The sequence below is a fragment of the Phalangium opilio genome, unplaced genomic scaffold, assembly GCF_054372755.1.
Source record: "Phalangium opilio isolate 3A_F unplaced genomic scaffold, DU_Popi_V2 ptg000038l_1, whole genome shotgun sequence".
NCBI classification, from domain to species: Eukaryota; Metazoa; Arthropoda; class Arachnida; order Opiliones; family Phalangiidae; genus Phalangium; species Phalangium opilio.
Window position 1 is genome coordinate 3248234 of NW_028324161.1, and position 24805 is coordinate 3273038.

General features: G+C 37.1%; 1 protein-coding gene across 1 annotated transcript; it reads left to right on the top strand.

Moving 5' to 3' along the window:
• Positions 1–19308: 19308 nt before the first annotated feature.
• Positions 19309–24660, top strand: LOC149682680 (uncharacterized). The gene has a single exon (XM_089834348.1). The coding sequence runs from the start codon at positions 19309–19311 to the stop codon at positions 24658–24660; it is 5352 nt and encodes a 1783-aa protein (XP_089690474.1).
• The last annotated feature ends 145 nt before the right edge of the window (positions 24661–24805 follow it).

Below are 24805 nucleotides of genomic sequence, written 5' to 3' on the forward strand. Positions count from 1 at the left end.
TAGTCTATTGACTTTTCAAAGTTCAGGAACATGTGATATTGTTATAATACATTGATAACTGAGAGTCTTATATACCACAACATTACAGTAATGGCGGCAGACGTGGTACGCTTTGATTCAAACCTTAATATTAATTAATGTCCAATTCAAATCATAACCGTATTGGTTTATAACGGTGTAACGTATCTTTTTTCATACATCTGTTGAGCAAAATGGTTAATTCTAATCATATCAATTTAAATATTCAAGAAGAGGTGGTCAATAAAACACCCCAAAATTATTTATTTACATCCTTATCAGTACCATAAGTAAATTTTGGCGGGAAATTAAAAAAAATCACGCTTGTTTACATTCAAGTTCACTGACAGATAAACATAATTACTACATCTCCCAATGCTAAGCCTGTTACACTGCGAATATTCAGAAGAAAATAGGGGAAGTGGGTAGCCGTAGCCTTGAGCCATACAAGTCGTCCAGTGATTCTCACTTACAATGGTCGATTTCCCTACCACCCTTAAAATTTGAATCTGGCCAATCGGCGCGAAGCATAAAATAGTACCAGATTTCATTGCGAACGTCACCATGTAGCGAACTGTGGAACTAACTTGTGTAGTCTGCTTATATTTCTGCTGTGCTTGAGTTAGGGTTACGTCAGGCAACGGGTTAATGCGGATATTGGTTTAATTAAGGACGAAAATTCGGTTGTTTAATAAAATGAATGTCGTTAAGAGTACGCAGTGTGATTTAACGTACAAGGAAACTACCGATAAGAAAACTCAGGCTGTGTTGAAAGGAAAAGTAAGATCTACCCAAACCAATCCCAATGTTAAAAATCAAACTACAACAACTTGGATACAACTTTATTACTTTGAACTCTTCCCTATCACAGTTTAAAACTTCGGACAAGTTAATTTTTTCCCTGGAACTTAGAAATACCATTGTATTTAAAAATAAAGACATATTTTAAAATAAGTTATGAATTTAGTACTTACCACTCGATTCCAGCCTCTGCCATTCTGCCTGAGTGCCTCACTGCCTCTAGCAGACGCCTCTAGTCAGTTGGAAGGCGTAGGACCGTACTGTCCACAGAATCACGTCACTCGTGTGTTAATGCGCGTAAAATTCCTATCTCTCTTCACCCCCACGGGGAGGGAAATGGCGCGAAAAATCCGTAAACGGGACGCCTCGCGAAGTTGCCCAAGCTACCCACTTCCCCTTTTTCTTCTGGAATATTCTATTTAAATCTGTATGCCTACCCCCGAAGCTGATATTTTCAAATCTTGCGCCAAATAAATAAAGTGGAAATGCATGCGAGCGGACTTCCTGTCGTCTAATTTAAATATTTAAGAAAAACTGGAAATTCAAAAACGCTTTCCTCAAAACATTGACACGAAATTTGAAATTGTTAAGCCTTTGCGTGGGTAATTTAAATCTCGGGTACTAAACAAAACCAAACCTAGCCTATTCTATCGTGCTTGAAAGTGTTGTTAAATGAAAAAAAAGTCGTTGAAATGGCTGAGAAAAAGATTGTTGAATGTGCTTATATATGACTAAAAAGTGGCTGAAAGTGTCGTTAAATGTCTAAAACATTAATGAAAATGTCGTTAAATGACTAACACATTAATGGAATCGTTTTTAAATGACTGAAACATTTATTAAAATGTCTTTAAATGACTAAACATGATAGAAAATGACGTTAAATTACTGAAAAGCGGTTGGAGGTGTTGTTAAATGGATAAAATTTGGTTGAAAGTGTTGTTAAATGACTAAATCGTGCGTGAAAGTGTTGTTAAATGAATAAAAAGTCGTTGAAAGGGTTGAGAAAAATATGGTTGAACTTGTTGATACATAACTAAAATGTGATTGAAAGTGTCGTTAAATGACTAATACATGAGCGACAGTGTCGTTAAATTACTGAAAAGTGGTTGAAAGTGTTGACTAAATGACTAAAAAGTGGTTCAAAGCCTCGTTAAATGACTAAAATAATGAGCGACAGTGTCGTTAAATTACTGAAAAGTGGTTGAAAGTGTTGATTAATTGACTAAAAAGTGGTTCAAAGCCTCGTTAAATGACTAAAATAATGAGTGAAATGTCGTTAAGTTACCATAAAATGATAGAAAATTATGTTGTGCCAAAACTTTGACTGGTAATTTGAAACCGTTAAGCCTTTGAGTAAACCCCGTTGAACTATTTAAATCTCGGGTAGGAAGTACCAAACCAAACCTAACCTATCCTAAGCCTAACGCACTACGAACACTCCATGTAAATCTCTACGCCTGCACTTAATATCCAAGTTGACGTTTCTTATTTACATAATGATTTTTTCAGTATGTTTAGCATTTTTGGCGGGAAATTTGAATTTTCTAAGCCTTGTACAGTGTCTTTTTCTCAATAGTTAGTATTCAGTATGCTTTCCAGGGCATTAAATATGATAGAATTAGATAAGGAAGAGAGTTACTACGGTATACGTGTGATTACCCGTAACCTGCAATATTATTTATCGATAAGATATCTTTCCACGCGGCGGGGGTAAGCCAGAACCGATAACGGAAACAAGAACTGTTTATCGATATCTTTCCACGTGGTGAGGAAAAACTATAACCGATATCGTGCTATTTCCAAACTTATCGATGTCTTGGAAATCTTATCGGGCTTATCAAAGGTTTCTCAAGTATAAAAAGTCCTGCACGTGGCGATAAGATATGTTTCCACGTGGTAGGAAAATTTCTAGATAGCATAGTAAACCAGAACCGAAACTAGAACTATTTATCGATAAGATATCTTTCCGCGTGGTGGGGGTAAACCAGAACCGATAACGGAAACAAGAACTGTTTATCGATATCTTTCCACGTGGTGGGGAAAAACCATAACCGATATCGTGCTATTTCCAAACTTATCCATGTCTTCATCGAGTGTTATTGGACTTATAAAAGGTCTTTGGGTTTATGGGCCATAAAAACTCAGGCACACGATGATAAGATCATTCTACGGCTAACCCAGCTCTCTCCAGCAACTAAAGTACCAGCAGGACTCTCTCTCTCTCTTCCCCCGCAGGAAACTCTACGCTAATGTAAGTACACTCTCCGGAGTCTAAAATTCTATCCTTAATTAAATATATATAGCACATGACTTATACATTTAGAATATTTCTAGAGACAGGTTTAAATTATATGCGTGTGGATTTTAATTAATCTGTTTTTCTCTAATTAGGGACACCACCAATATCTTCGAAATATCATCCACGAAGTCCGTCTCGGTTACTCCCGACTGTAAAGTTAGACTAGGCTTAACGGACAGTTCAACCGGCATCACGCTGACGGAGGCTGAATATTATCAACTCTACGGAATGCGGGAACAAGTAACCAACTATTTCTTGAATGATGGTGCTACACCGTCGTCTTCGTTCTTTGATGGGTCGAACCTGAAACGTATCGAACTGAATATGTACAAGGATTGGAAAGTACTCAACATTCGTGAGATGAGGGTGGGAAGTGGTGTAAACTACGGAACACTCTACCCGACCAGGATTGGGTTTGCAATTGGAGCCGTCCTTTGAGGGAAACTTTTGGAGAAGCACGATCAAGTGGTAACATTTCTAAACGCCGCTAAGCGCGTGTCCTCGGTGGTCGACGAGATTGTCAAACAACAACTGACCAAGTACATAAAGGATGCCTGCAACGGTTGTATCATATCCCACGGATCTCAGCTACAACACGAGTGCACGACTATGGACTGGATTGAACGTGTGAATTTACATTACGAAAATGCTGTTAATAATTTAGATATCCATGTAATTATCCAATTGTTTAATAATTCAACATTTTTAAGTATGGAATTTTGTAAAAGAATTGCTTCAAATGTAATATGTTATTCAAAACTTGCTTTATGAATAAAACTTGAAAAATATTTAAGTCTTATCATTTATAATGAATAATTAAATAGGTTAGTTTAAATTAGGCCTAATTATTTGTGAATTAGAAGGTTCGCATCCTCGAAATGACTAAAAATGTAAATTTCGCACATTTTATTAATGTTTTACGGGGTCCATCACCACATATTATCCAATAAGGGCTATAATTATATCGCGGACTTTCTATAACTACGTCTGACCTCGATTGTCTAAACGTGAAAGATTTATATCAATATAATATGGTTGAAAATGTATTTAAGACGAGTTGTATCTTTAAAACCATTCCGGAGGAGAATTAAAATGCTAAGACTGGTTTACACGTGGTGGTGGTTTGAAATATCTAGATACGTGAATAGACACGTTGCCGGCGATAAACAAGAACCGATAAGAAATAAGGAATCTTCTATCGATAAGATATGTTTCCACGTGGTAGGAAAATTTCCAGATAGCTGAACCTAAACTAGAACCATTTATCGATAAGATATCTTTCCACGTGGTGGTAGTAAACTAGAACCGAAACTAGAACTGTTTATCAATATATTTCCACATGGCGGGGGTAAACCAGAACCGATAACCGATATCACTCACGCTATTTCCAAACTTATCGATGTCTTCATCGAAACTAGAAATCTTATCGGGCTTATCGATGTCTTCATTGAGACTAGAAATCTTATCGGGCTTATCAAAGGTCTCCGGTTTATCATGTATAAAAACTCCTGCACGTGGTACTAGATCTTTCTCTCTCAATATTATATTTTATTCTCTGGGTATTTTATATACGATATCTTTCTTTCGATTTCAACAAGGATACACTCAAGGAAGAGATGGAGAAATTGGGATTCGGCACTGTACCCGTTAGTGGGGAATCGGAGTGCCCCTATTGCGAGGGCGAGTTAAAGGAGTCCCCCGATTGCGGAAAACTTAACCACTATTGCATTTCACCGGAATGTGAAAGATTTCGGAGGGCCGTCCTTGTCCAGAGGCAAGGGGGTCTCGATCCCTCTATGGTTTGAGAAAAGTTTTGGGATGGCTTGAAGCGTCGTCTGCTTTATAAAACGTGTGACGTCACAAGTTGAGATATTATTCAAAAGTTACAGCGGGAATCTTTTACCTTCGGAATTTAGATTGTTTTTAATTGGTTTTTTTTAATTACTAATATATATTTGATTTCAATATGGAAGCATATTAAATAGGAATTATTTAATACTTTTATTTTCAAAAAAATCAGGTATCATTTGAATTTATCACAACGAGATAAATTCAGGTATCATTTGAATTTATCACAACGAGATAAATTCAGGTATCATTTGAATTTATCACAACGAGATAAATTTATTTTCAAAAAATCAGGTATCATTTGAATTTATCACAACGAGATAAATTTATTTTCAAAAAAATCAGGTATCATTTGAATTTATCACAACGAGAAAAATTTATTTTCAAAAAATCAGGTATCATTTGAATATGTCACAACGACAATAATTTATTTTCAAAAAATCAGGTATCTTTGTTTTTCTTAGGTAACAAATTTTAATGTTTTTTTAGCTGTTTTTTTATCTTGATTTGGCTCAATGACTAGCTGATTTAAAAATTTCATTCTTATGAAAGTGCGCATTTTTACAAATGTATGAACAAGATCCCTAGGGTATAATGTGAATACTAGACAAATCTTATCAGTAACATTGCGGACGATTCCAACTTCATTTGACAGTGTAGGTTGTAGATTAGTATTATTATTATAATGATGGTTGAGAAAAATGGTTTCAAAACGTTTAACATCATTTACGAATTCAGTCGATGGTACAATTATTCCACCATACGACAGTTGAGAGACCCACGATGGAACTCCGTAACCATGCTCAAGTCTGCTTCTGCATTTTGACACTAAATTTAAGTTAGGGTATTTAGAAATAAATTTCTTTCCGACCCAACCCGCTAAATATTCAAGACCCCCTTCTTCATGTTGATTGAAATCATATAGCGATTTATCAACCTCCATTTCTTGGTTTTCTTGGTTGATTTTGGGTGGTGACTTTCTTAGTGAAAGCTGAGTGGTGCATGATTTTGGTGTACTGGTTGTTGGTGGAAAAAAACGTACCGGCGAATTCAAATTGGTGGTTATATTTAAATTGTGACGGGTAGTTGACTTTAATGGGTTTTCATATGTACTAATAGAGGTGGTTGGATGTTCAATTTCATCATTTAACATACAGCTAACCTCTTGGGCATCGTCGAATTTTAGGTCTGCTTGAGAAAATAGTTTTGTAACAAAATACTCATCGTTGGCCTTTGACTCTGTATTGCAGTTTTTTTGGAGAATTCCTGGGTTCTTACCCAAAATAATCATTTTAACCCGTGCTAAAGCGTTTAGTGGTGTCGGGTGGTCGTCAAGACCACCACGTGTCCGCAATTGAGAAAAGAAATTTTCTAAACAGTCCTGATTTAAGCGGTGCATTAGTAATATTTTCATCGTCATTCTTTACTGCCTTGAATAAATTTCGTTGTAAAGCATCTTTAGTACTAGTTTGAGGTAAATTATCAGATTTATCACAGATCTCATTTGTAGGAACATTCTCATTAACAGCATTGCTATCAACATTTGACTCAGTAGAAATATCACAGTTTACACCAGAGTCTAACGACTTTGAACTTTCCAATAATTCGGTAACAATTTTTTTTCGTTCTCTACATCTAACTCTTGATTCTCTCTCTCTTCTGAACGTTTTACACAAACTGAATCTTGAAACGGTAGCTTCAAAGAAGGAACAGCACCTGGAATTAACCTTTTTTTGGTTTTAATTCCCAACAATTCCGATTTAAGATCTCTTTCAAAATCGTTATTTTGGAAATGTTCAGAACATATTCGTCCGTATGTAGTATTAACCGTTGGATTATCACATTTACGTGTCCATATTCTTCTAACTTTTTGGTCCTTTGGAAATGTGAAGTAACTAATTTGTTTCTTGCCATCAGATTTAGAAGTTACTCGAAATTTATTGTCACGGCACACGTTACTCCACCATAACGCATGTTAAATGATTTTCTGTCCTAAAAAGAAGTTCCTTATTTAAGTTACAATATCAACTAGCAAGAAACATGGGAAATAAGCATAAATGATAAATCGCGATTCTGGATAGAAATTCTATAATAAGCCTTGGTCATAACAAATAGAAACTTCTATCAGAGCAGGCTTATTCATATCATGTCATCTCTAATCTGTATTTATAATTATTACTAACCTTTGCCTAAAGTCGTGGTTCCAATTTCGAAAGCGCCGGGGAAAGAAAAACCCCATTCGAAAGAAATACAGATGAACTATGGCGTGAAAACCATTACGTCGTCTGCAGATCTCCACGTACGACGTCAGTGAGAGAGTCGTTTTATTAGCCAATGAAATTACGGGAAATATCGAAGGCGAAATGCGCGGATTGAGGCAACCTATATAGTGCTTTCTCTTTACGAACCTTGGTCCAGAGGAAAACCATCCTGAGGATTCCAACCACCGCCGAGTCTCGGCACTTATTGGACGCCCGGAACCATTGCGCTGAATGCGGGCAGTATCAGCGCGTCATTAAAATTATTTGTCCATGTCGGGAGTGGGTAGAGGACAACGAATGATGTGTTTCAATTGTTTTGATTAAAAATGAACGTTTTGCACCGTCCTTAATGTGTATGCATACATTTTTTTTAAACTATTTTAAATCGGATGTTTTTATTGTTATTTACAAACATTCCATATCTACAGCTTAACACAGCACAGCCGCATTTATCATGATGTCAGAGATTAGGCGTATTTAAAAAACATTTACATAGTTTAGACTCTTGACTTCTATTTCAAAGCCCAATAACCTAAATTTCTATAAGATGTTATGGTGCAAACCCTAAGGCTTGACAATGAATTCCTAGAAGAGACGCCCTACTCTTAACCAAGATACATTAACAACCTGTAAATTTCTGATTTTACAATATTTTTGTTTGGTACGATGTAGACTATAGATAAATTCATCAACCCACTTTAAAGGTTTAGGAAAAACGAATGTTCAAGGTGGCAGGTGCAGGGTGTAAAACGGGTGATTTGATTGCTCAAGCTAAATAACAGAAAATCGTTAAAACACCATACGTTTAACATTAATTTCCGCTTTTATATTATCGCGGTTTGGTTTCCAATTAATTTATGGGGATTTGTGTAAGAGAACATGTTGTCAATTGACTGAAATGCGATTGATTTAGTTCTTAAGAAACTTAAAAGCGATTGAAAATGACATGATATGGCTACAGCTCAATTAAAAGTATCAGCAAAACTCTTAAAAACTACGTTCAAGCTTCTTTAAATGTCGTTAAAACGATGTCAAATAAACAAATTTCAATAAAACGTGGAATGACTAACAATGCAGATGAAATTTACGCCATTCATTTTACTTAAAATTTACCAATGTTTCACACATTCTTCTAAACAAAATGGAATATCAAACCATTAAGTCATAACCCTGGCACGCTTGGGAGATACAGAACCTTATTCACAGTGTATTTGGAGTAGAATAGGTTAGGTTTGGTTTTCAATGGGGTTAAATTTCCGAAAACCCAAGATATGTTGAAAACATTTTATATTTTTTCACCATAAAAAAGTATCTCAGATTAAATTTCGAGAAATCCCCGGTCCACGTTGCGAACAGTATTAAAATTAACAACTCCCCACTCCAGGAGGTTTCTCGGTACCACTATCGACCACGTTGCAATTTAAAATTATCCGCATCGCTTTGAGCACACACAATCCGATAATAGTGATGCCGTATATTCTAGTTTAAGTTTAAGTAATGGTAGAAGTATAGGCTTTTACGGATACAATAAATTAGTGTTTAAGATCAAGTTTCGTTATCGCTTATGGTTTACTATGAAAATTTCTCCCCGCTATGGTGGAAGGTTGTGATATTTATCGATAAACGGTTCTGCTTCCATTCTTGATAGGTGGTTACTTCCTAGATTTCTCCGCAACGCCTAATTTCACGTATCCAGATATTGCGATTAGTGTTGTGAAATGAACAAAAAATATTTTAATTATAGCGGTGGTGTTAATTTTAAGCCTATTCGCAACGTCGGCCGGGGTTTTCACGAAATTTAATTTCTAGGTTCTTTTTAATCTTGAGCACATGTAAATCCAGTGTTTGCTTATTTGAAACGACGGATACACGTTGTTTCGCTAGACTTAGAAATGACACAGCTCACGGATAAAAAGGTCAAGGCTCTAAACCTCAAGGCTAGGAGGGGGCCGCCGCAAGCGTGTTTTTGTTATTCGCCGGTGCACGTTTTACTAGGCGGTCCTTTCAACCAAATTTTATCCATTTAACAACACCTCCAACCGCTTTTCAGTAATTTAACGTCATTTTCTATCATGTTTAGTCATTTAAAGACATTTTAATAAATGTTTCAGTCATTTAAAAACGATTCCATTAATGTGTTAGTCATTTAACGACATTTTCATTAATGTTTTAGACATTTAACGACACTTTCAGCCACTTTTTAGTCATATATAAGCACATTCAACAATCTTTTTCTCAGCCATTTCAACGACTTTTTTTTCATTTAACAACACTTTCAAGCACGATAGAATAGGTTAGGTTTGGTTTTGTTTAGTACCCGAGATTTAAATTACCCACGCAAAGGCTTAACAATTTCAAATTTCGTGTCAATGTTTTGAAGAAAGCGTTTTTGAATTTCCAGTTTTTCTTAAATATTTAAATTAGACGAAAGGAAGTCCGCTCGCATGCATTTCCACTTTATTTATTTGGCGCAAGATTTGAAAATATCAGCTTCGGGGGTAGGCATACAGATTTAAATAGAATATTCGCAGTGTAACAGACTTAGCATTGGGAGATGTAGTAATTATGTTTATCTGTCAGCGAACTTGAATGTAAACAAGCGTTTATTTTTTTTTAATTTCCCGCCAAAATTTACTTATGGTACTGATAAGGATGTAAATAAATAATTTTGGGGTGTTTTATTGACCACCTCTTCTTGAATATTTAAATTGATATAATTAGAATTAACCATTTTGCTCAACAGATGTATGAAATAAGATACGTTACACCGTTATAAACCAATACGGTTATGATTTGAATTGGACATTAGTTAATATTAAGGTTTGAATCAAAGCGTACCACGTCTGCCGCCATTACTGTAATGTTGTGGTATATAAGACTCTCAGTTATCAATGTATTATAACAATATCACATGTTCCTGAACTTTGGAAAGTCAATAGACTATCTTATCAGTAAAAGAATTGGAGATAGAATTTTACGAAAGAATCATCTGCGATACCGTCGAGTGACTTTGAAACCCGATACCGTCAAGTGAATTTGAACGCCCCTTTTCCATCTACTACCCAATTTTGCTTTAGAGGTTAGCCGAATTAAAACGGTTTATTAAATCCAATCAACTCAATGTCTTTCAATCTAAACTGTCTTTTCACTCTACTTTACTTAATCTGATACTTTATATATTGCCTACATTACTCAAGGACTGTGCGTGGCGCCGATTTTCATTTTTCGTTTGACAACTTATGTTGCGGAATTCCCTCACCCGAGAGCGTTGTTAGCTTGACTTAAGGAAATTGAAATGCTTATTTTCCCTAGCTTGAAATTTGAAATTTTCATTTTCGCGCACGTTTTGGTCCAGCTCGCAATGCCATCTCGCCCTAAAATAGATAGAAAACCCTAATGCTCTCCGATATCGATGCTAACAAGTTTTTAGAGTTTTATTGTCGTGGAAACCGGTCCCTTCGTTCAAAGTTTCTGTTTTATTTGTCCTGATTACTCACATCCCCTCTAGCAGGACAGTTAAAGATATTTTTACTATAGAAATTAATGAAAATAACCAGGAGTTCATAATAACCCCTCTTCGGGGGGAAGTACGAAACTGGCCATAGAGCTAATGGTAAAAATCGCGAACAACAAGATTTTGTCATTGCGCATAGAAAGGACTAGCCTGTTGATGGACATACAACTTACAGTACTTTGTAGTGGTATTTATGCTCCTTGGTTTTCGTTCCAAAACTTCCGTTGGCTGGGATCTCCGTCGTTAAGAAAAATGCCGACTATGGTGGACGTAGAAACACGATGGAATTCTTATATTAAAGATACTGGGAATAAATTTGTTCATACCGTTTTAATTTAACCACGGAATTCTCACTCACACACATCACAACAAAACATTAATGACGATCGTTTAAATGTTTTGTACAAAACTAGAAATCATCGATAAACTTCTTAGCCAAGGCTTAATTTCCACCGACACAGACGCGAGCTATTTTTGCTCCCAAAATCACAAGATAAAAATAGTGCTAAAGCGGAATTGTGGAAGTTAATGCGCGTGGGCTCTAAAAATTGGGGTAACTATTTCTTTGGGAGCTAAGCGGTGTATAAATCCGCTGAGCTTTACGGCGAAACTTTGTTGTTATGGGCTTTTTAACCAGTTTCGTACTTCCCCGTTATTATGAACTCCTGAAATAACTCTTTAAAACGGGAATGTAATTCTTCAAAACATGAATATTTGCGCGAGCGCATTAGGCCCGATTCGTAAAAATATTTACATACAAAATATATACATAATATACAACATACAACAAGTACAATCTGATTACCAAATTATATTATTTATACACTCATTTTGAATTTTCAATAAACCACACTAATCGACTTTTCTTGTTTACCTTTCTTAACGCTAACTGATAACGTGACGCATTGTCCCTCAAACGCTATTCAGCGATGTAAATGTGAGTGATAGGGCAAACTGGAGTTATGAACTTTGCTCTCTTAAATGAGTCGGTTTTAGTTTGAGCACGCATGGATTTTTCAGACCTATATTTTTCAAACTTCAAAATATCCTTAATCGTCGCAAGGGCCAGTGGGTTTCAGACGAGTAAAAACTATGAGTCGCAAATTTCAAAGTTAAGATACAAAGAGAAAAAAAGGCGCTTGAGGAGATAGAAAATTCTTCGAAAATAACGAATTTAACTTAATTTTTATCAACAAAACTGGGGACAACATCATCGGATTCTCATTTACACCAAAAGCGTAATGTATCCCACGATGAGCCAGAAGAGCGTGACAATCAAAGAGAATCAGAACTCATGAAAAGACTAGAAAGTAAATATTTTAAGTTTATCGCTACTGTATGGACCCTTTTCCTGGAATTTGTATATTTTTGCCGACATGAAATTGCCTTTTTAATAAAATAGGCTGTCTCGAGTCTTTTACAACTGAATATTTATTTTTTCATGTTGCTAAAATAATTAGCCCTGGGCCCCATGACGTCTTAAGACGGCCCTAAAACCATAACCAACCATCATTCCGAAAATTACATTAGTTTTTAGTCCCTAGAGTTGGTACTCGAAAATGTGATATTGAGAACTACATCGTTACATTGCGATAACTTTCATCTTTTAGTTTAATTTGATGGACAGCTGTATCCGAAACGATTTGTTGAAAGTGTATAAAGTAGAAATATTTTCTTTATGGATCGGTTTGTTGGAATGGCGCATAGGGATGGGTAATGCGGACACAGTAGTAAAATCAAGGATTGGCACTATCGTACAATTGGATAGTATTGAACTTGATATGATGGAAAATATACATTTTGACCATATAAACATATAAATTTTACTTGAAAATGATCGGTTTAGTCTGATAGGCACAGAGAGACTGACTATAGGAAATTGATTGGTTGTAATCTTGATCAATAAAAAATTTGGTTATATATCTTTAACCCCCATCTTTCGGATAAAAGCGCAAAATGATTTCACGTTGTAGTTTTTTTGTATTGATTTTTTTCATTTATATTTTGTGGCGCCATGTAGCATAGAAACTTACAGAAATGAATGGTTAAGTGATGAGTACAAATATAAATCATAATTTTTTCTGCGATTCCTTTTCTTTAAAAAGTTTATATTGATTTTTAACAGTAATATCAAAAGTTTTTATAGGTGATTTGTCACTTTTTCATTCGTCTGAAGAGAACATTGGGAATTTTCATATACAATTGACAGTGCATTTCGGTGTGGAATTCGAAATGCATTCATCGAAATCAAAATGGTGCAAAACTATCGTTAATGTTATTTTATATGAATTTTTTAATATTATGCAGCCAACATCGACAATTCAATTTTACTCGGCGGCCGCGAGGGCTTAGGTGTCATTTTGTGAATTGTTACGAGTGTCCGTCAATAGATGTCGTGAAAATGAAAACCAATCAACTCTAATAAATTGAGAACTTAATCATTAGGTATAAAGCCTATAAACTATTAGTCAATTTTTTTCGCTCGTTCATTAACAGTTCTAATAAATATGTTACCGTTTTTGTCATGAGTTCGCTTTACACGAACACCGAAGATTAAGTAAATAGGCCTATTTGGAGCTCTCGTGATTGAATGCGATTATCGCCACTCGAAGGAAAAGGTCATGATACTTTACATTGGGCCATAGAGAAAAGGACTAAAATCCAAACCGATGATAAGAATTAACTTTCCCTAATTACGATTAATATCCAATTAATCTACCCTAGAATTGAATTGTACAATTGCGCCATTTTTGTGTACAAATGGATTAACTATAAAATCCTACCATATCCTAAAACTGCATGAACCATTTTGACAATTTTACCGATTGTCGAACTGAAAATGTTATAAACATCTGTCTATATTGAAGAATTACGGAATTCTGAACAGTGTATCTTGAAAATAATGTAAGATGTTTGGCATATAGTATAGGAATTCTACTATTTTCAGCTGATCAGTCAGATATTCGGCACATTAGTCAATCTCAGCGAAGGCCTTGTCGTAAATATTCTTAAGGGGGAAGTCTAGCGTTTTGAAGTAATAAAGGCAAATTTTCTTGAACTAAATACAAGATAACTAAATAAGATAGAACATCGCGGTTTGTTTTAAAAATAAATTTAATGTCTATAGTAGCGATTGATATAGTTTTGAAAATATAATTACTATTCGTTAATTTTAATTTAAAATAAAGAACTCCCTGAACTGGAATCTCCAGTTCTAAACACTCGAATTGCAAAATTCCAATTGCCAGCGGTCCGTACCGAGGCTTTGTAGCGAATGATTTGCTTTGGTGACTCTGGCTTAAATAGATTTAAATTAAATGCGAAATTTGTAATCCGAAGCCAGCTTTTCAGGTTTTCTAAAGGTGACACCACTATGTATGAGTTGGCTTTTGATATAAACCTTATCTCAACCCTGGCCGAGTTCTAGGCCTTCCTGTCAATCATTCGTTCACGCCCTTGTATAACTCCATGCTCCCCAAATTTTACCGTCATATTATCTTTCTCTACACCGTCCTTCCATTGAATGGGGGGGGGGGGAGATTTTTTTCTTTGAATAGGCTATTCTTGTGATGATGCCTTGTGTATCCTTTCTCGAAGGTGGGTGAATTTTGTAGCTATTCATATATGGTTTGATAGATACCAACTATTTCTCAAACCCCCACCCCCATCTTCTTTGTCCTGTTAGGGATTAACCTTCCCTGCTTTTTCTAGGAAGGGTTCGACAGTTATAGCCTTTATTATTTTGGTACCATAGAAATAGTTTCGCCTGCATTAGCTGCTTAGACTGTCCCCATGAAGTCTATTTAGACATGATATTTTTCGCACCTCCCCCAAACCGCCCTTCTCAAGAGACGATTTTTCGAGCCATCTGTATTTTCGATTAGGCAAAACAAAAATTTAAAGTGCTGCCTCTAGTGGCTTATCTGCGTACTTCAAATCGCTAGACTTCCCCCTTAATATCCTTTCGCGAGTGAGATGTACATTTCCTTGTTAGCTCCATGTATTTTAAGGAACTTCAAATCACGAATAAGTTTACATTTTAACATGGTTTTAGAGCCGTCAGTAACACAAGTATGTTAAAGCCTGAACGTAATGATCTACTGTCATCGCCTGCAATAGAGAAATCAAGCTTTCCAATTCACTAGCCATTTGGGCCAATCAGCAATCACGCTGTGTGTGTTTTAGATGTGACTTAAAACATGGCGCAACTGTATACTCTTCTATTTTAAGCCCTATAAATTGGTTATGATCGAAATTAGTTAAAGTTTATTTTTTTCATTGATTTCGATATCTTCGTTATACCAGGCCTTTCATTTAAGGTTTAATGTTAGGAACCATAAAAGTTTCCTTAAATAATATAGATGGAAAAATAATCAGTAATGAAAACAATGGGAACCCATTTCATTATTTTTAACTTATGTTTCTGCTTCAATAACTTTATTGGGACTTTCAAAACGTGGGAAAACACCCATGTGTTGTCGATTAAGTTGACATAGTATTGAAAAGTATTTCATTGTATTGACATTTAACCTTGTCAATTTATAACCGAACTGGCTAGTATATAGAAGTAGCCCGCAACTAGTTCAGTCACGTTGGTAACAATGAGAACGTCTCAAAAATTACGTGTGTAACAATGAGAACGTCTCAAAAATTACGTGTTTTAAAATTTATCCTAAAATGTCTGGAATTACTAGGATTAACAACGGAAACCAGTGATGAAAAAGCTAAATTTCGATTAATAGCTACGACAATTGTATGCGCCTCTTTTCTATTATTTCAAGTTTATGTATCAATATTTAGGTTCGTAAAATCACCATTGAGCATGGGTTTCGTTTACGACATATTATTTCCAACTCAAGTACTATCGTCGATTTTACCGATAGTTTTGAATTTGTTCGGTAACAATGTACTGAAAACGTGTTTGCAATCATCAGAAGCATACGGCATCAACAAGGAACTTAATTTATGCGTTATTGCCATACTCCTAATTAACGCTGTACTGATCGTACTTCCCTCAATAGCAATATTGTCGCTCGATTATAAAACTGTACAATATTTAACACGGTATTTGGGTGAACCAAATTTTCATGCTTATATAAATTACGTGGTTATGGTAATGTACGGCATTTTATTTCAAACTCTACAAATGATTAAAGTTATGCACCAAGCGGTGGTTGCATTCACTGCAAATACACTGCGATTTCGAGTGGTTAATTTAAAAACGTGTTTAAGAAAGAGAAGTTTTTTATCGGATCATAATGATATATTCTCAAAGATTCAAGATTTAAATTCTAGTATAAGTGTATTAGTTTGTCTTTGGTTAGGAGAAGCAGTGGTTAATTTCTGTCTTAATTTCACTATTTTTTTCGAAGAATCAAACTATCTTTCTAGTTTGTTTCAATTTATATTTATGATGAACTTTACCTCGACTCTATTTTCGACTGCCGTTCTTTTGGTAAATTTGTCACAAATGTGCGAAGCCAATTTTAGTTTAATTCAAGAGTGTAATAGAAGGTTGACAAATTTTAATTATTCAATAGACTACGAAAGACGTGATAATTATATAAAACAGATAGTGGCTACTGGTTGTCTTAAATTTACCTTTTTAAAATGTTTGACAATCGATAAGAATTTTCTGTTTGGTATTGCTGGGGCATCTGTGAGTTATCTTATGTTTGTGTTGTCAGTGGTCCCGAAAACTAAGGCTACTTCAGGGTATTGTAATTGTACTTTAATTAAAGATAGCTAGTAAATATTTAATTGTAAATACTCCATTCAATTATATAAAAGCACACATATAATTTTGCGTTTGCGAAGTCCTGTTGTACCGTTCAGTTACTGGGATCAAATCTTTGCGGTACTGTAAATTTTTTGCATATAATTTGTTATAATGATATCACAAGTTTGTAAAAATGTTCTTTGAGTATAACACTCCCTATACTTTATAATGTAGCAGATGTGCCACGAGTTTATTCATGTTCCTATTAATTATAATTCATTTATTGTGTTGGCGTTTAATAGGTCGGGTGGTTGTTCAATTTAAGTCCAACCTCGCAAATGCTTATTTGAAATTGATGTTGAGTTTGCAGTCAGTGGTGGTGAGAGAGTCAGTGGTGGTGAGAGAGAATTTAGCATCCACGGGGGTCTTTCTGAAACAAAATGTCCGCGTTTGATGTTATTTTTGTCAAATGAGAATCAAATCTTGGCAATATTTAATGCATGAAACATAAAATTTAAATATTTAGAAGCATTCGTCTTAACAAATTTAGAACATTGGAAGGGGGATCCGAATAATGTAGGAGAAAAACAATCTTAACTAACAAACGGTAGTTTTATACTAGTGTTCGTGCGCTCCGGTTCGTGCTGTGAATAGTGCCTAAGATTTAAAAATATGGAGATTGTGAATTTAATGTTACACGTGAATAAATTTAAACTGTGGTATACTTGTAAATTTTTCTATGATTTCAATAACCCCCAAATTTGTTTGCTATCTCTCTTATTGGAATTTTTGGATTAAATATAAAATCTCGTTTAAATAGAAAACTACGCTCCTGATTTGTACCATGTTATTAATGCAGTCAGGAATACATAGATTTACTACTTGGAATCTTTAAGAGGCCATAGACCCCACACAAGTATTTGATTGATTGTGAGGGGAAGCGCCAAAAACTTTCAAACCGCCTGCTCCTCCTTCCTCGTGTCTCATTGGTTTTGCGAATGTGTAGGACAGCGTCGAGATCGTGACCTTTTAAGCTGTCGTCTGCATCAGTTTCGGCTCGGAAATGGATGGAAAGTGCGAGAACTTGGAACTGTTTGACGTTAACGACGTTTTCAAAGCGGAAATTTCTCTAACTGTAACACAAGTCGACGATTTAGAAGTTAGTGTAGCTCGCAATTCAGTATTGAAAACGAATGCTATAATAATTTCAAGAAAAGATGATGTTTACTCCCCCTTAAACCCTAAGCCTTTGCATAGGGATACTGATGTTTTGTTTTGAAGAGTGAAAGGAATTAAATTTTTACAACACCCTGTAAGAATAGTAATATCGAGCATTTTCGTCTTTTATTTCGTGTCCTTTTTGAGGAGGCCCTAACGGTTCAGGGTGAGCCGAAAGTTAAATACACTTAAAAGTAAATAGTATAAGGTGTTTAAAAGAGGAGTAGAACACCTCTAACCATTATCAACGGTTATAGCAAAAATAAATAGAGGAAAGTGTCGGACTGCCATATTTTCCTGCCTTCGCTTGACATGCATTTCGAGACGCTCAAGTGCGCGAGAGGTGTTTAAAATGGTATCAGCCAATCAGATTTGTAGTTGATTATGTCATTCTTTCCGATAATAACGCTCGTACGCCACCAAACGGGAGAATTTGGTATAGTCGTATCTCAAGGAAGAGGCGCAACCTCGGACCTCCGCGCTCTCCTTGGTGTTATTTTCGCGTTTGAACGAGGTTAAAGTTTGATTAAAACGTTAGCACGCCCATATTAAATTAAAAATGCCGCAGATGTTCTTGAAATCCTCATTTAATTAAAAAAACTCATCGTTAAAATCCTTAAAGCTTTGTCCACATTGAGCTCGCACTCGCGTGTTCGCGTCTTCGTTTATTCACATCTTCGTAACAGTACATGAAAAATATTTGCCCTACTGTTCAGATACACGCAAATATTTTGCTTTTCCTAATTTGAGAAATCATTGCACCATCGAAGTTGTCCATATTTATTAATAATGACTCGTCTCAGCTGCACGCTGTGAAAAAGTGATAAAAACGATACTAATCGGCACCCTCCACACCCCACCCTTCCTCTCGTCTGTGATTGGTGCTTTTCTCGCGAAGGTGCGGAATTCTTGGCCTAGTCGCAACAAATTTGCATCTTTGCGATATGAGGACGCAAAGTAGCGAAAACCCAGTTTGGACAATAAAGCGATGTTGCTAACTGTAACGAATTGTGAAGTAGTTGTGGTTTTGTTCATCTTGTTTTGGAATTTTTTGGGACTTTTAAGAAAGACCCGGTCAACTTAGTGACTCATGGGTTTTTACAAGAGGGGCTCGACATCGTGGGAGATAAAGAAAATTCGGAGAAAATAGGCGCCAAAAAGGACAGTTCAATAGAGGTTTCCACAAGGTACGGGTCGAGGAGTCGCGAGAGGAAAATTTGTAACTCGCGTTTATTTCAAGTTAATTTAGTCTTTTTTATTAAATAAATTTGCGTTTTATTAACCATAGTTTCTTTTTCTTAATAAACTTCATGGTGCCGAAACCCGGGAAGGCCTTTAGATTAAATTAGTTATTTCGCTTTAGGTATAAAAAAGGCGCGAAATAGTTAAAAGGAGGCTTTTGTGGTTAAGACAAAAGAAATTAAACAGTACTATGGTGGACGCAGAAGACTTCGAACAGGAGGACGTTGAAATTAAACGGCTATTCAAGAAAAGATCCGCAGCCCGAGGACAGGTTACTAAAATTAGTAATAAAGTGGAAAATGAACTCAGAACGACAGAAGGTCCGGACAAGCAAAAACTGCAAGTCTGGTTAAAACAATTAAAGGAAAAATGAGACACCTTATTAGACATGGACACCACGCTTCATGAATATATTCCAATGAATAAATTGGAAGATGATATTCTTAATTCGGACGATTTTCAAGAGACCGTGTTAATCTGGACTTATAAAATAGAAGAAGCCCTAAAACAATCGGATAATTTACTATCGGCGGCAACTTTAAACGCGTTTAATCGAACGGCGAATACCAACTCTACGTCAACAATTATATCTCCCAACATGGGAGGGAGTTCATTTCATCAGAATCTGGTAAATACACAAAATTCCTTGCCTGTAATATCTATATCAAATCAAACAAGTGGAGGGGCGCCAACCTTGACCACAACACCTACTCATACGAGCATTGGTACCGGCTTGAACAGTATAATGGCCAGTTTACCAAAACTGGAAATACCAAAATTTAATGGTGAGCTTGAAAATTGGTCAAATTTCTGGAACTTATTTGAACCAATGATTCATAATAATTGCGGAATAAGCTTCATACACAAGTTTTCGTATTTAAAATCCTATTTGGAAGGCGACGTTAAGAACATGTTTCGAGGATTAGATTTTAGCGAAGCGAATTATAATAACGCAATTACCTTACTAAAAAATCGTTTCGGGAGAAAGGACGTGCAAATTAGGGCTCATATAAACAACTTAAGGCATTTAGACCCTATAGAAAGTTCCAAAGATGTAGTAAAGCTAAGAAGATTTTTTGATGAATGCGAAATTGAAGTAAAAAGTCTCCAATCTTATGGAGTTACGGCAGATCAAGATTACGGACTCATCTTATGCCCTATGTTGTTGGATAAATTGCCAGAAGATATAAATTTAGAATATACTAGAAGACACGAAGACGATAGTAATGCAAACCTAGAACAACTCTTGGAATTTGTAAGAAAGGAGGTAGAAAGTAGGGAGAGGGCTAGAGCTTTTAGAAGTACCAAAGCGAAAGACAGCGGAGTAACCGCGCAAAAACAAGATGCGCCCGGGTATAGGATAAAATTTAACAACGCGGGAAACTCGAATTGGAGGCGATCTGGACCACCCAGAAACGAAAGCCGCGTACAAAACCAGTTTTCCGCTGCTAGCCTTAGTACAAGTTCCAACCCAACTTGCATGTTCTGCAAAGGCACAAATCACCTAAGCGAAAACTGTCCCATAAGCTCTGTAGAAGAGAGAAAGAGTATTTTGAAGAAAACGGGACACTGCTACGTTTGCGCCACCGGTCGCCACCTGGCGAAATTCTGTAAAGTAAGGGTGAAATGTGAAAAATGCGATAGGAGGCACCACGTTGCCTTGTGCGAGGGTAAAGCGAACGAAGGAGAGAGTAGAGGTGAAACACCCCTCCCGCCGGGAACCGTCCCAGCTAACGCTACGGCCAGCAATGCTGTGGGTTCTAACAATGGGGTATGGCCCTCTGCTATTCTATTGCAAACTGCTAGAGCAAAGGCCGAATCGAGCTCGAAAACCGAAAGGATTAGGCTATTAATTGATAGCGGAAGTCATAGGACCTTTATATTAGAAACTTTATCAAGGAGACTTCAACTACCAGTTGTCGGAGAAATTGAATTAGAGCTACATACTTTTGGTAGTAATCAAGGAAAGAGAGTCACGTGTAGGAAAGTCAAACTTACAGTTAAAAGCTTGACGGACCCGAATCAGTGGGTAGAGGTCATAGCTTTAGAATCTCCGGCTATCAACACGGCGGTCTTCACTGTACCAGGTGAAGATATACGAAGAACCCTGGAGAACAAAAAGCTACAAATGGCGGATTACACAAACCATAACTCAACAGAAGATAACGGCATTTCTCTTTTAATCGGATCCGACTACTATTGGAGAGTTATAACGGGAAGAATTGAAAAACTTAACGAAGATGGTCTCACGGCCTTAGAAAGTATTTTCGGATGGGTCGTTCAAGGACCTTTAGAAGTTTCTAATCAAGGAGGAGGTCAGGGAATGAATACAGTCAGCGCGCTTAATCTGATTCATACGGAGGTTGGGGAATCAGAAGAAATTTCAAGAGAATTGCGCAAGTTTTTCGACTTGGAATCCCTTGGAATCATCGACTCGCCAATTAAAATAAAACCCTCGGAGGAAAAAGCTAAAGCGTCGTTTGAAAACACCGTAAAGTTTGAAGATGGACGCTACACTGTCAGGCTTCCATGGAATAAGATTCCGGAAGATTTATCTCTGAACTACTTAAACGCGAAAAGAAGACTCTTGAGTCTCTCCCGACGACTTAAAGACGATAACTACCTTCTAGAAGAGTACAGAAGAATAATAGAAGACTATTTAAAGGAGGGCATAATCGAAGCTGTGGAAGGGGAGATAGAAGAAACGGAAGGACCTGTTTATTATTTGCCACACCAGCCGGTAGTAAACAGAGAACGCAGTACAACCAAGGTCCGAATAGTCTGTGACGCTTCGTCACACGAGAAAGGAAAGTCGTCATTAAATGACTGCTTACACACGGGACCTCACTTGAATCCAGACATTTTCGAAACGCTAGTAAAATTTAGATCGCACTCGGTAGTAATTACGGCTGACGTTGAGAAGGCCTTCCTTCAAATAAGGCTCCATCCAGAAGACAGAAACGCAGTACGGTTTTTATGGTTCCAAGAACCCATAAATTTTGAAGATACACCGAAAGTTATAACCTTCAGATTCACGCGTGTTCTTTTTGGAGCATCGGCAAGCCCTTTTCTCTTGGCGGCGACGGTAAGACATCACGCAAACAAATACCGAGAGCGATACCCGACAACGGTACAAAAGATAGAAAACGAAACGTACGTGGATGACGTAACCACTGGCGACGAAAATGAAGAAAAGGCTTTTAAATTCGCCCAAGAAGCCAAGCTAATATTCAAAGAAGCGAATATGAATTTGAGAAAATTTGAAACAAATTCTGAACCTTTACGAGAGATGCTAATGAAAGGTGGATTCAATGTATGTCCCTCGGAAGAAAATTCTACGAAGAAAGTATTAGGATTATCATGGGACCCTAAACTGGACGAATTCTCTTACGACGTGGAAGAAATGATGACAGCAGTCTCGATTTTGGACGACAGTAAACGTAGCGTTATAAAAACTTCGGCCAGACTTTTCGATCCATTGGGTCTGGTAGCCCCTTTTGTCATCAGGATTAAAATATTATACCAACGAATTTGGCAAACCGGGGTCAAGTGGGACGAGCCTTTACCGCAAGAACTCTCTAAGGAATGGCGAGATTGGTGTTCAGAACTGAAATTTCTGAGCGAAATAAAGATTCCAAGGTTTTATCGCTCACAATGCCAAGAAGAAATTTCACACACCCAACTGCATAGTTTTTCTGATGCGAGTGAACGAGCCTATGGAGCGGCTCTCTACGTTAGATACGTTACTGTCACAGGAAAGATCGTCGTATCCCTAGTCTCATCCAAGACGAGGGTGGCTCCAGTAAAGAAGGTTACCGTCCCAAGGCTTGAGCTTTTAGGAGCACTCCTAGGCGCGCGCTTAGCCACACGCGTTAAAGCTCATTTTCCCGTCCAAGAGGCTGACATTTATTATTGGAGTGATTCTACAATCGCCATCCACTGGATTAAAGGGTCACCTGAACATTGGAAACCTTTCGTTTCCAATAGAGTATCGGAAATTCAAACATTGTCCGACCCTATAGCCTGGAATCACTGTCCAGGGAAGGAAAACCCGGCAGATTATTTAAGCCGAGGTCAAGGAGTTGAAAAGCTTAAGGCTAATGAAGCTTGGTGGCAAGGCCCAACCTGGCTTCGACAATCAAAAGAATTTTGGATTAAAAGCGAGGAGGAACCAAAATTGGAAACGGTTAAAGAAGAACGTAGAATAATACAAACAAGTACTGCTCAAAACGCGGTTGGAATCGAAGAGAAGTTAGAGCCAGTAATAAATATCAATGATATAGAAGAGATTTGGAGGCTACTTCGCGTGACAGCTTGGGTAAAACGTTTTACCTTAAGAGCCTTGAAGACTACGGACAAGGGTTCGTACTTGAAAGCGGAAGAATTAAATGAAGCACTTGTCTATTGGATAAAATTAGCACAAAAGGATTATTTCCGTGAAGAATGGGTCTCGCTTAGAAATAAAGAAGAACTTAGTACCAAATCAACAATCTTCACTTTGAAACCCTTTCTTGACTCCGACGGTGTCATAAGAATTGGAGGCCGACTTCAAGAGTCGGATTTTACGTACGAGACCAAACACCCTATACTTCTTCCAACCGACCATCGAATCACAAAAATGCTTATCATGTCAGCGCATCGCGAAGTGATGCACTCAGGAACCGCAACAACTTTGACTCAAATACGAGAGCGGTTTTGGATTCCAAAGGCCCGACAAGTTACAAAAAAGGTTTTAAACGAATGTCTCACTTGTAAAAAATGGAGAGTGAAGCCAGCGGAGGTACCCTGGGCACCACTCCCTAAAGACAGGATAACGGAAGCCGCTCCATTTGTGGTAACTGGAGTGGACTTTGCAGGCCCTATTTATATAAAAGCAACCAATGGCGAGAAGGACAAATCCTACATTGCCCTATTTACGTGTGGCACTACTAGAGCCGTGCATTTAGAACTCGTTTCGAGTCTGTCCACAGAATGTTTTCTTTTGGCATTACGGCGATTCATCTCTAGAAGAGGTCTGATTAGTACCATATATTCAGACAATGCCAAGACATTTCAAAAGGCGGACAGAGAGCTGGTTGCGGTCTGGAAGAAACTAGACGAAAAGAAGATAGGTGAATTTCTTGGTTCCAGAGGGATCCACTGGAAATTCATAATTGAACGCGCTCCGTGGTACGGTGGTTTTTACGAAAGACTCGTCAAATCTATTAAAAGCGCTTTGCGCAAGACTTTGGGCAACGCTTTTCTTAATTTCGAAGAAATGGCCACGGTCCTATCAGAAGCGGAAGCTACTATTAACAGTAGGCCGCTGACTTATCTCAATAGCGAATCGACGGATCCAGCACCTCTAACACCTGGACATTTTTTGATTGGCCGTCGAATCACGGCTATCCCATATCCCAGAACTTTAAAAGATTCTAACGCGAATGAACTTAGAAAACGTTGGACCTATCAACAAACGGTATTAAATCGATTATGGAACCGCTGGAGGCACGAGTATTTATTGGAACTAAAGACCGCTCACCAAATAACGCGGGTAAAAACGGGTCGTGAATTAAAATCGGGTGACGTAGTCATAATCACGGACGAAAAGGTCCCCAGACAACTTTGGAGAATCGCTAGAGTCGAAGAAACGCATATCGGTCGCGATGGACACATTAGATCGTGCTCCCTTAAGTTACCATCGGGAACAGTGATAAGACGCGCAGTGAAATTATTGTGTTTATTGGAGGTTAACGAATAACATGTTTAATGTTAAAATTAATGTCATTTTATAATTTCTGTTTGGAAATTTGAGTTTGTGTAATTTCATTTCAATCTTATCATAAATGTTTAATTTCTTTTGAATTTTGATGAGCATGCTCATGGCCCGGGAGTGTAACGAATTG

Bases quoted from the DNA above. Each gene is read 5' to 3' on its own strand.
- LOC149682680 (XM_089834348.1), top strand. From the start codon at position 19,309: ATGGACACCACGCTTCATGAATATATTCCAATGAATAAATTGGAAGAT.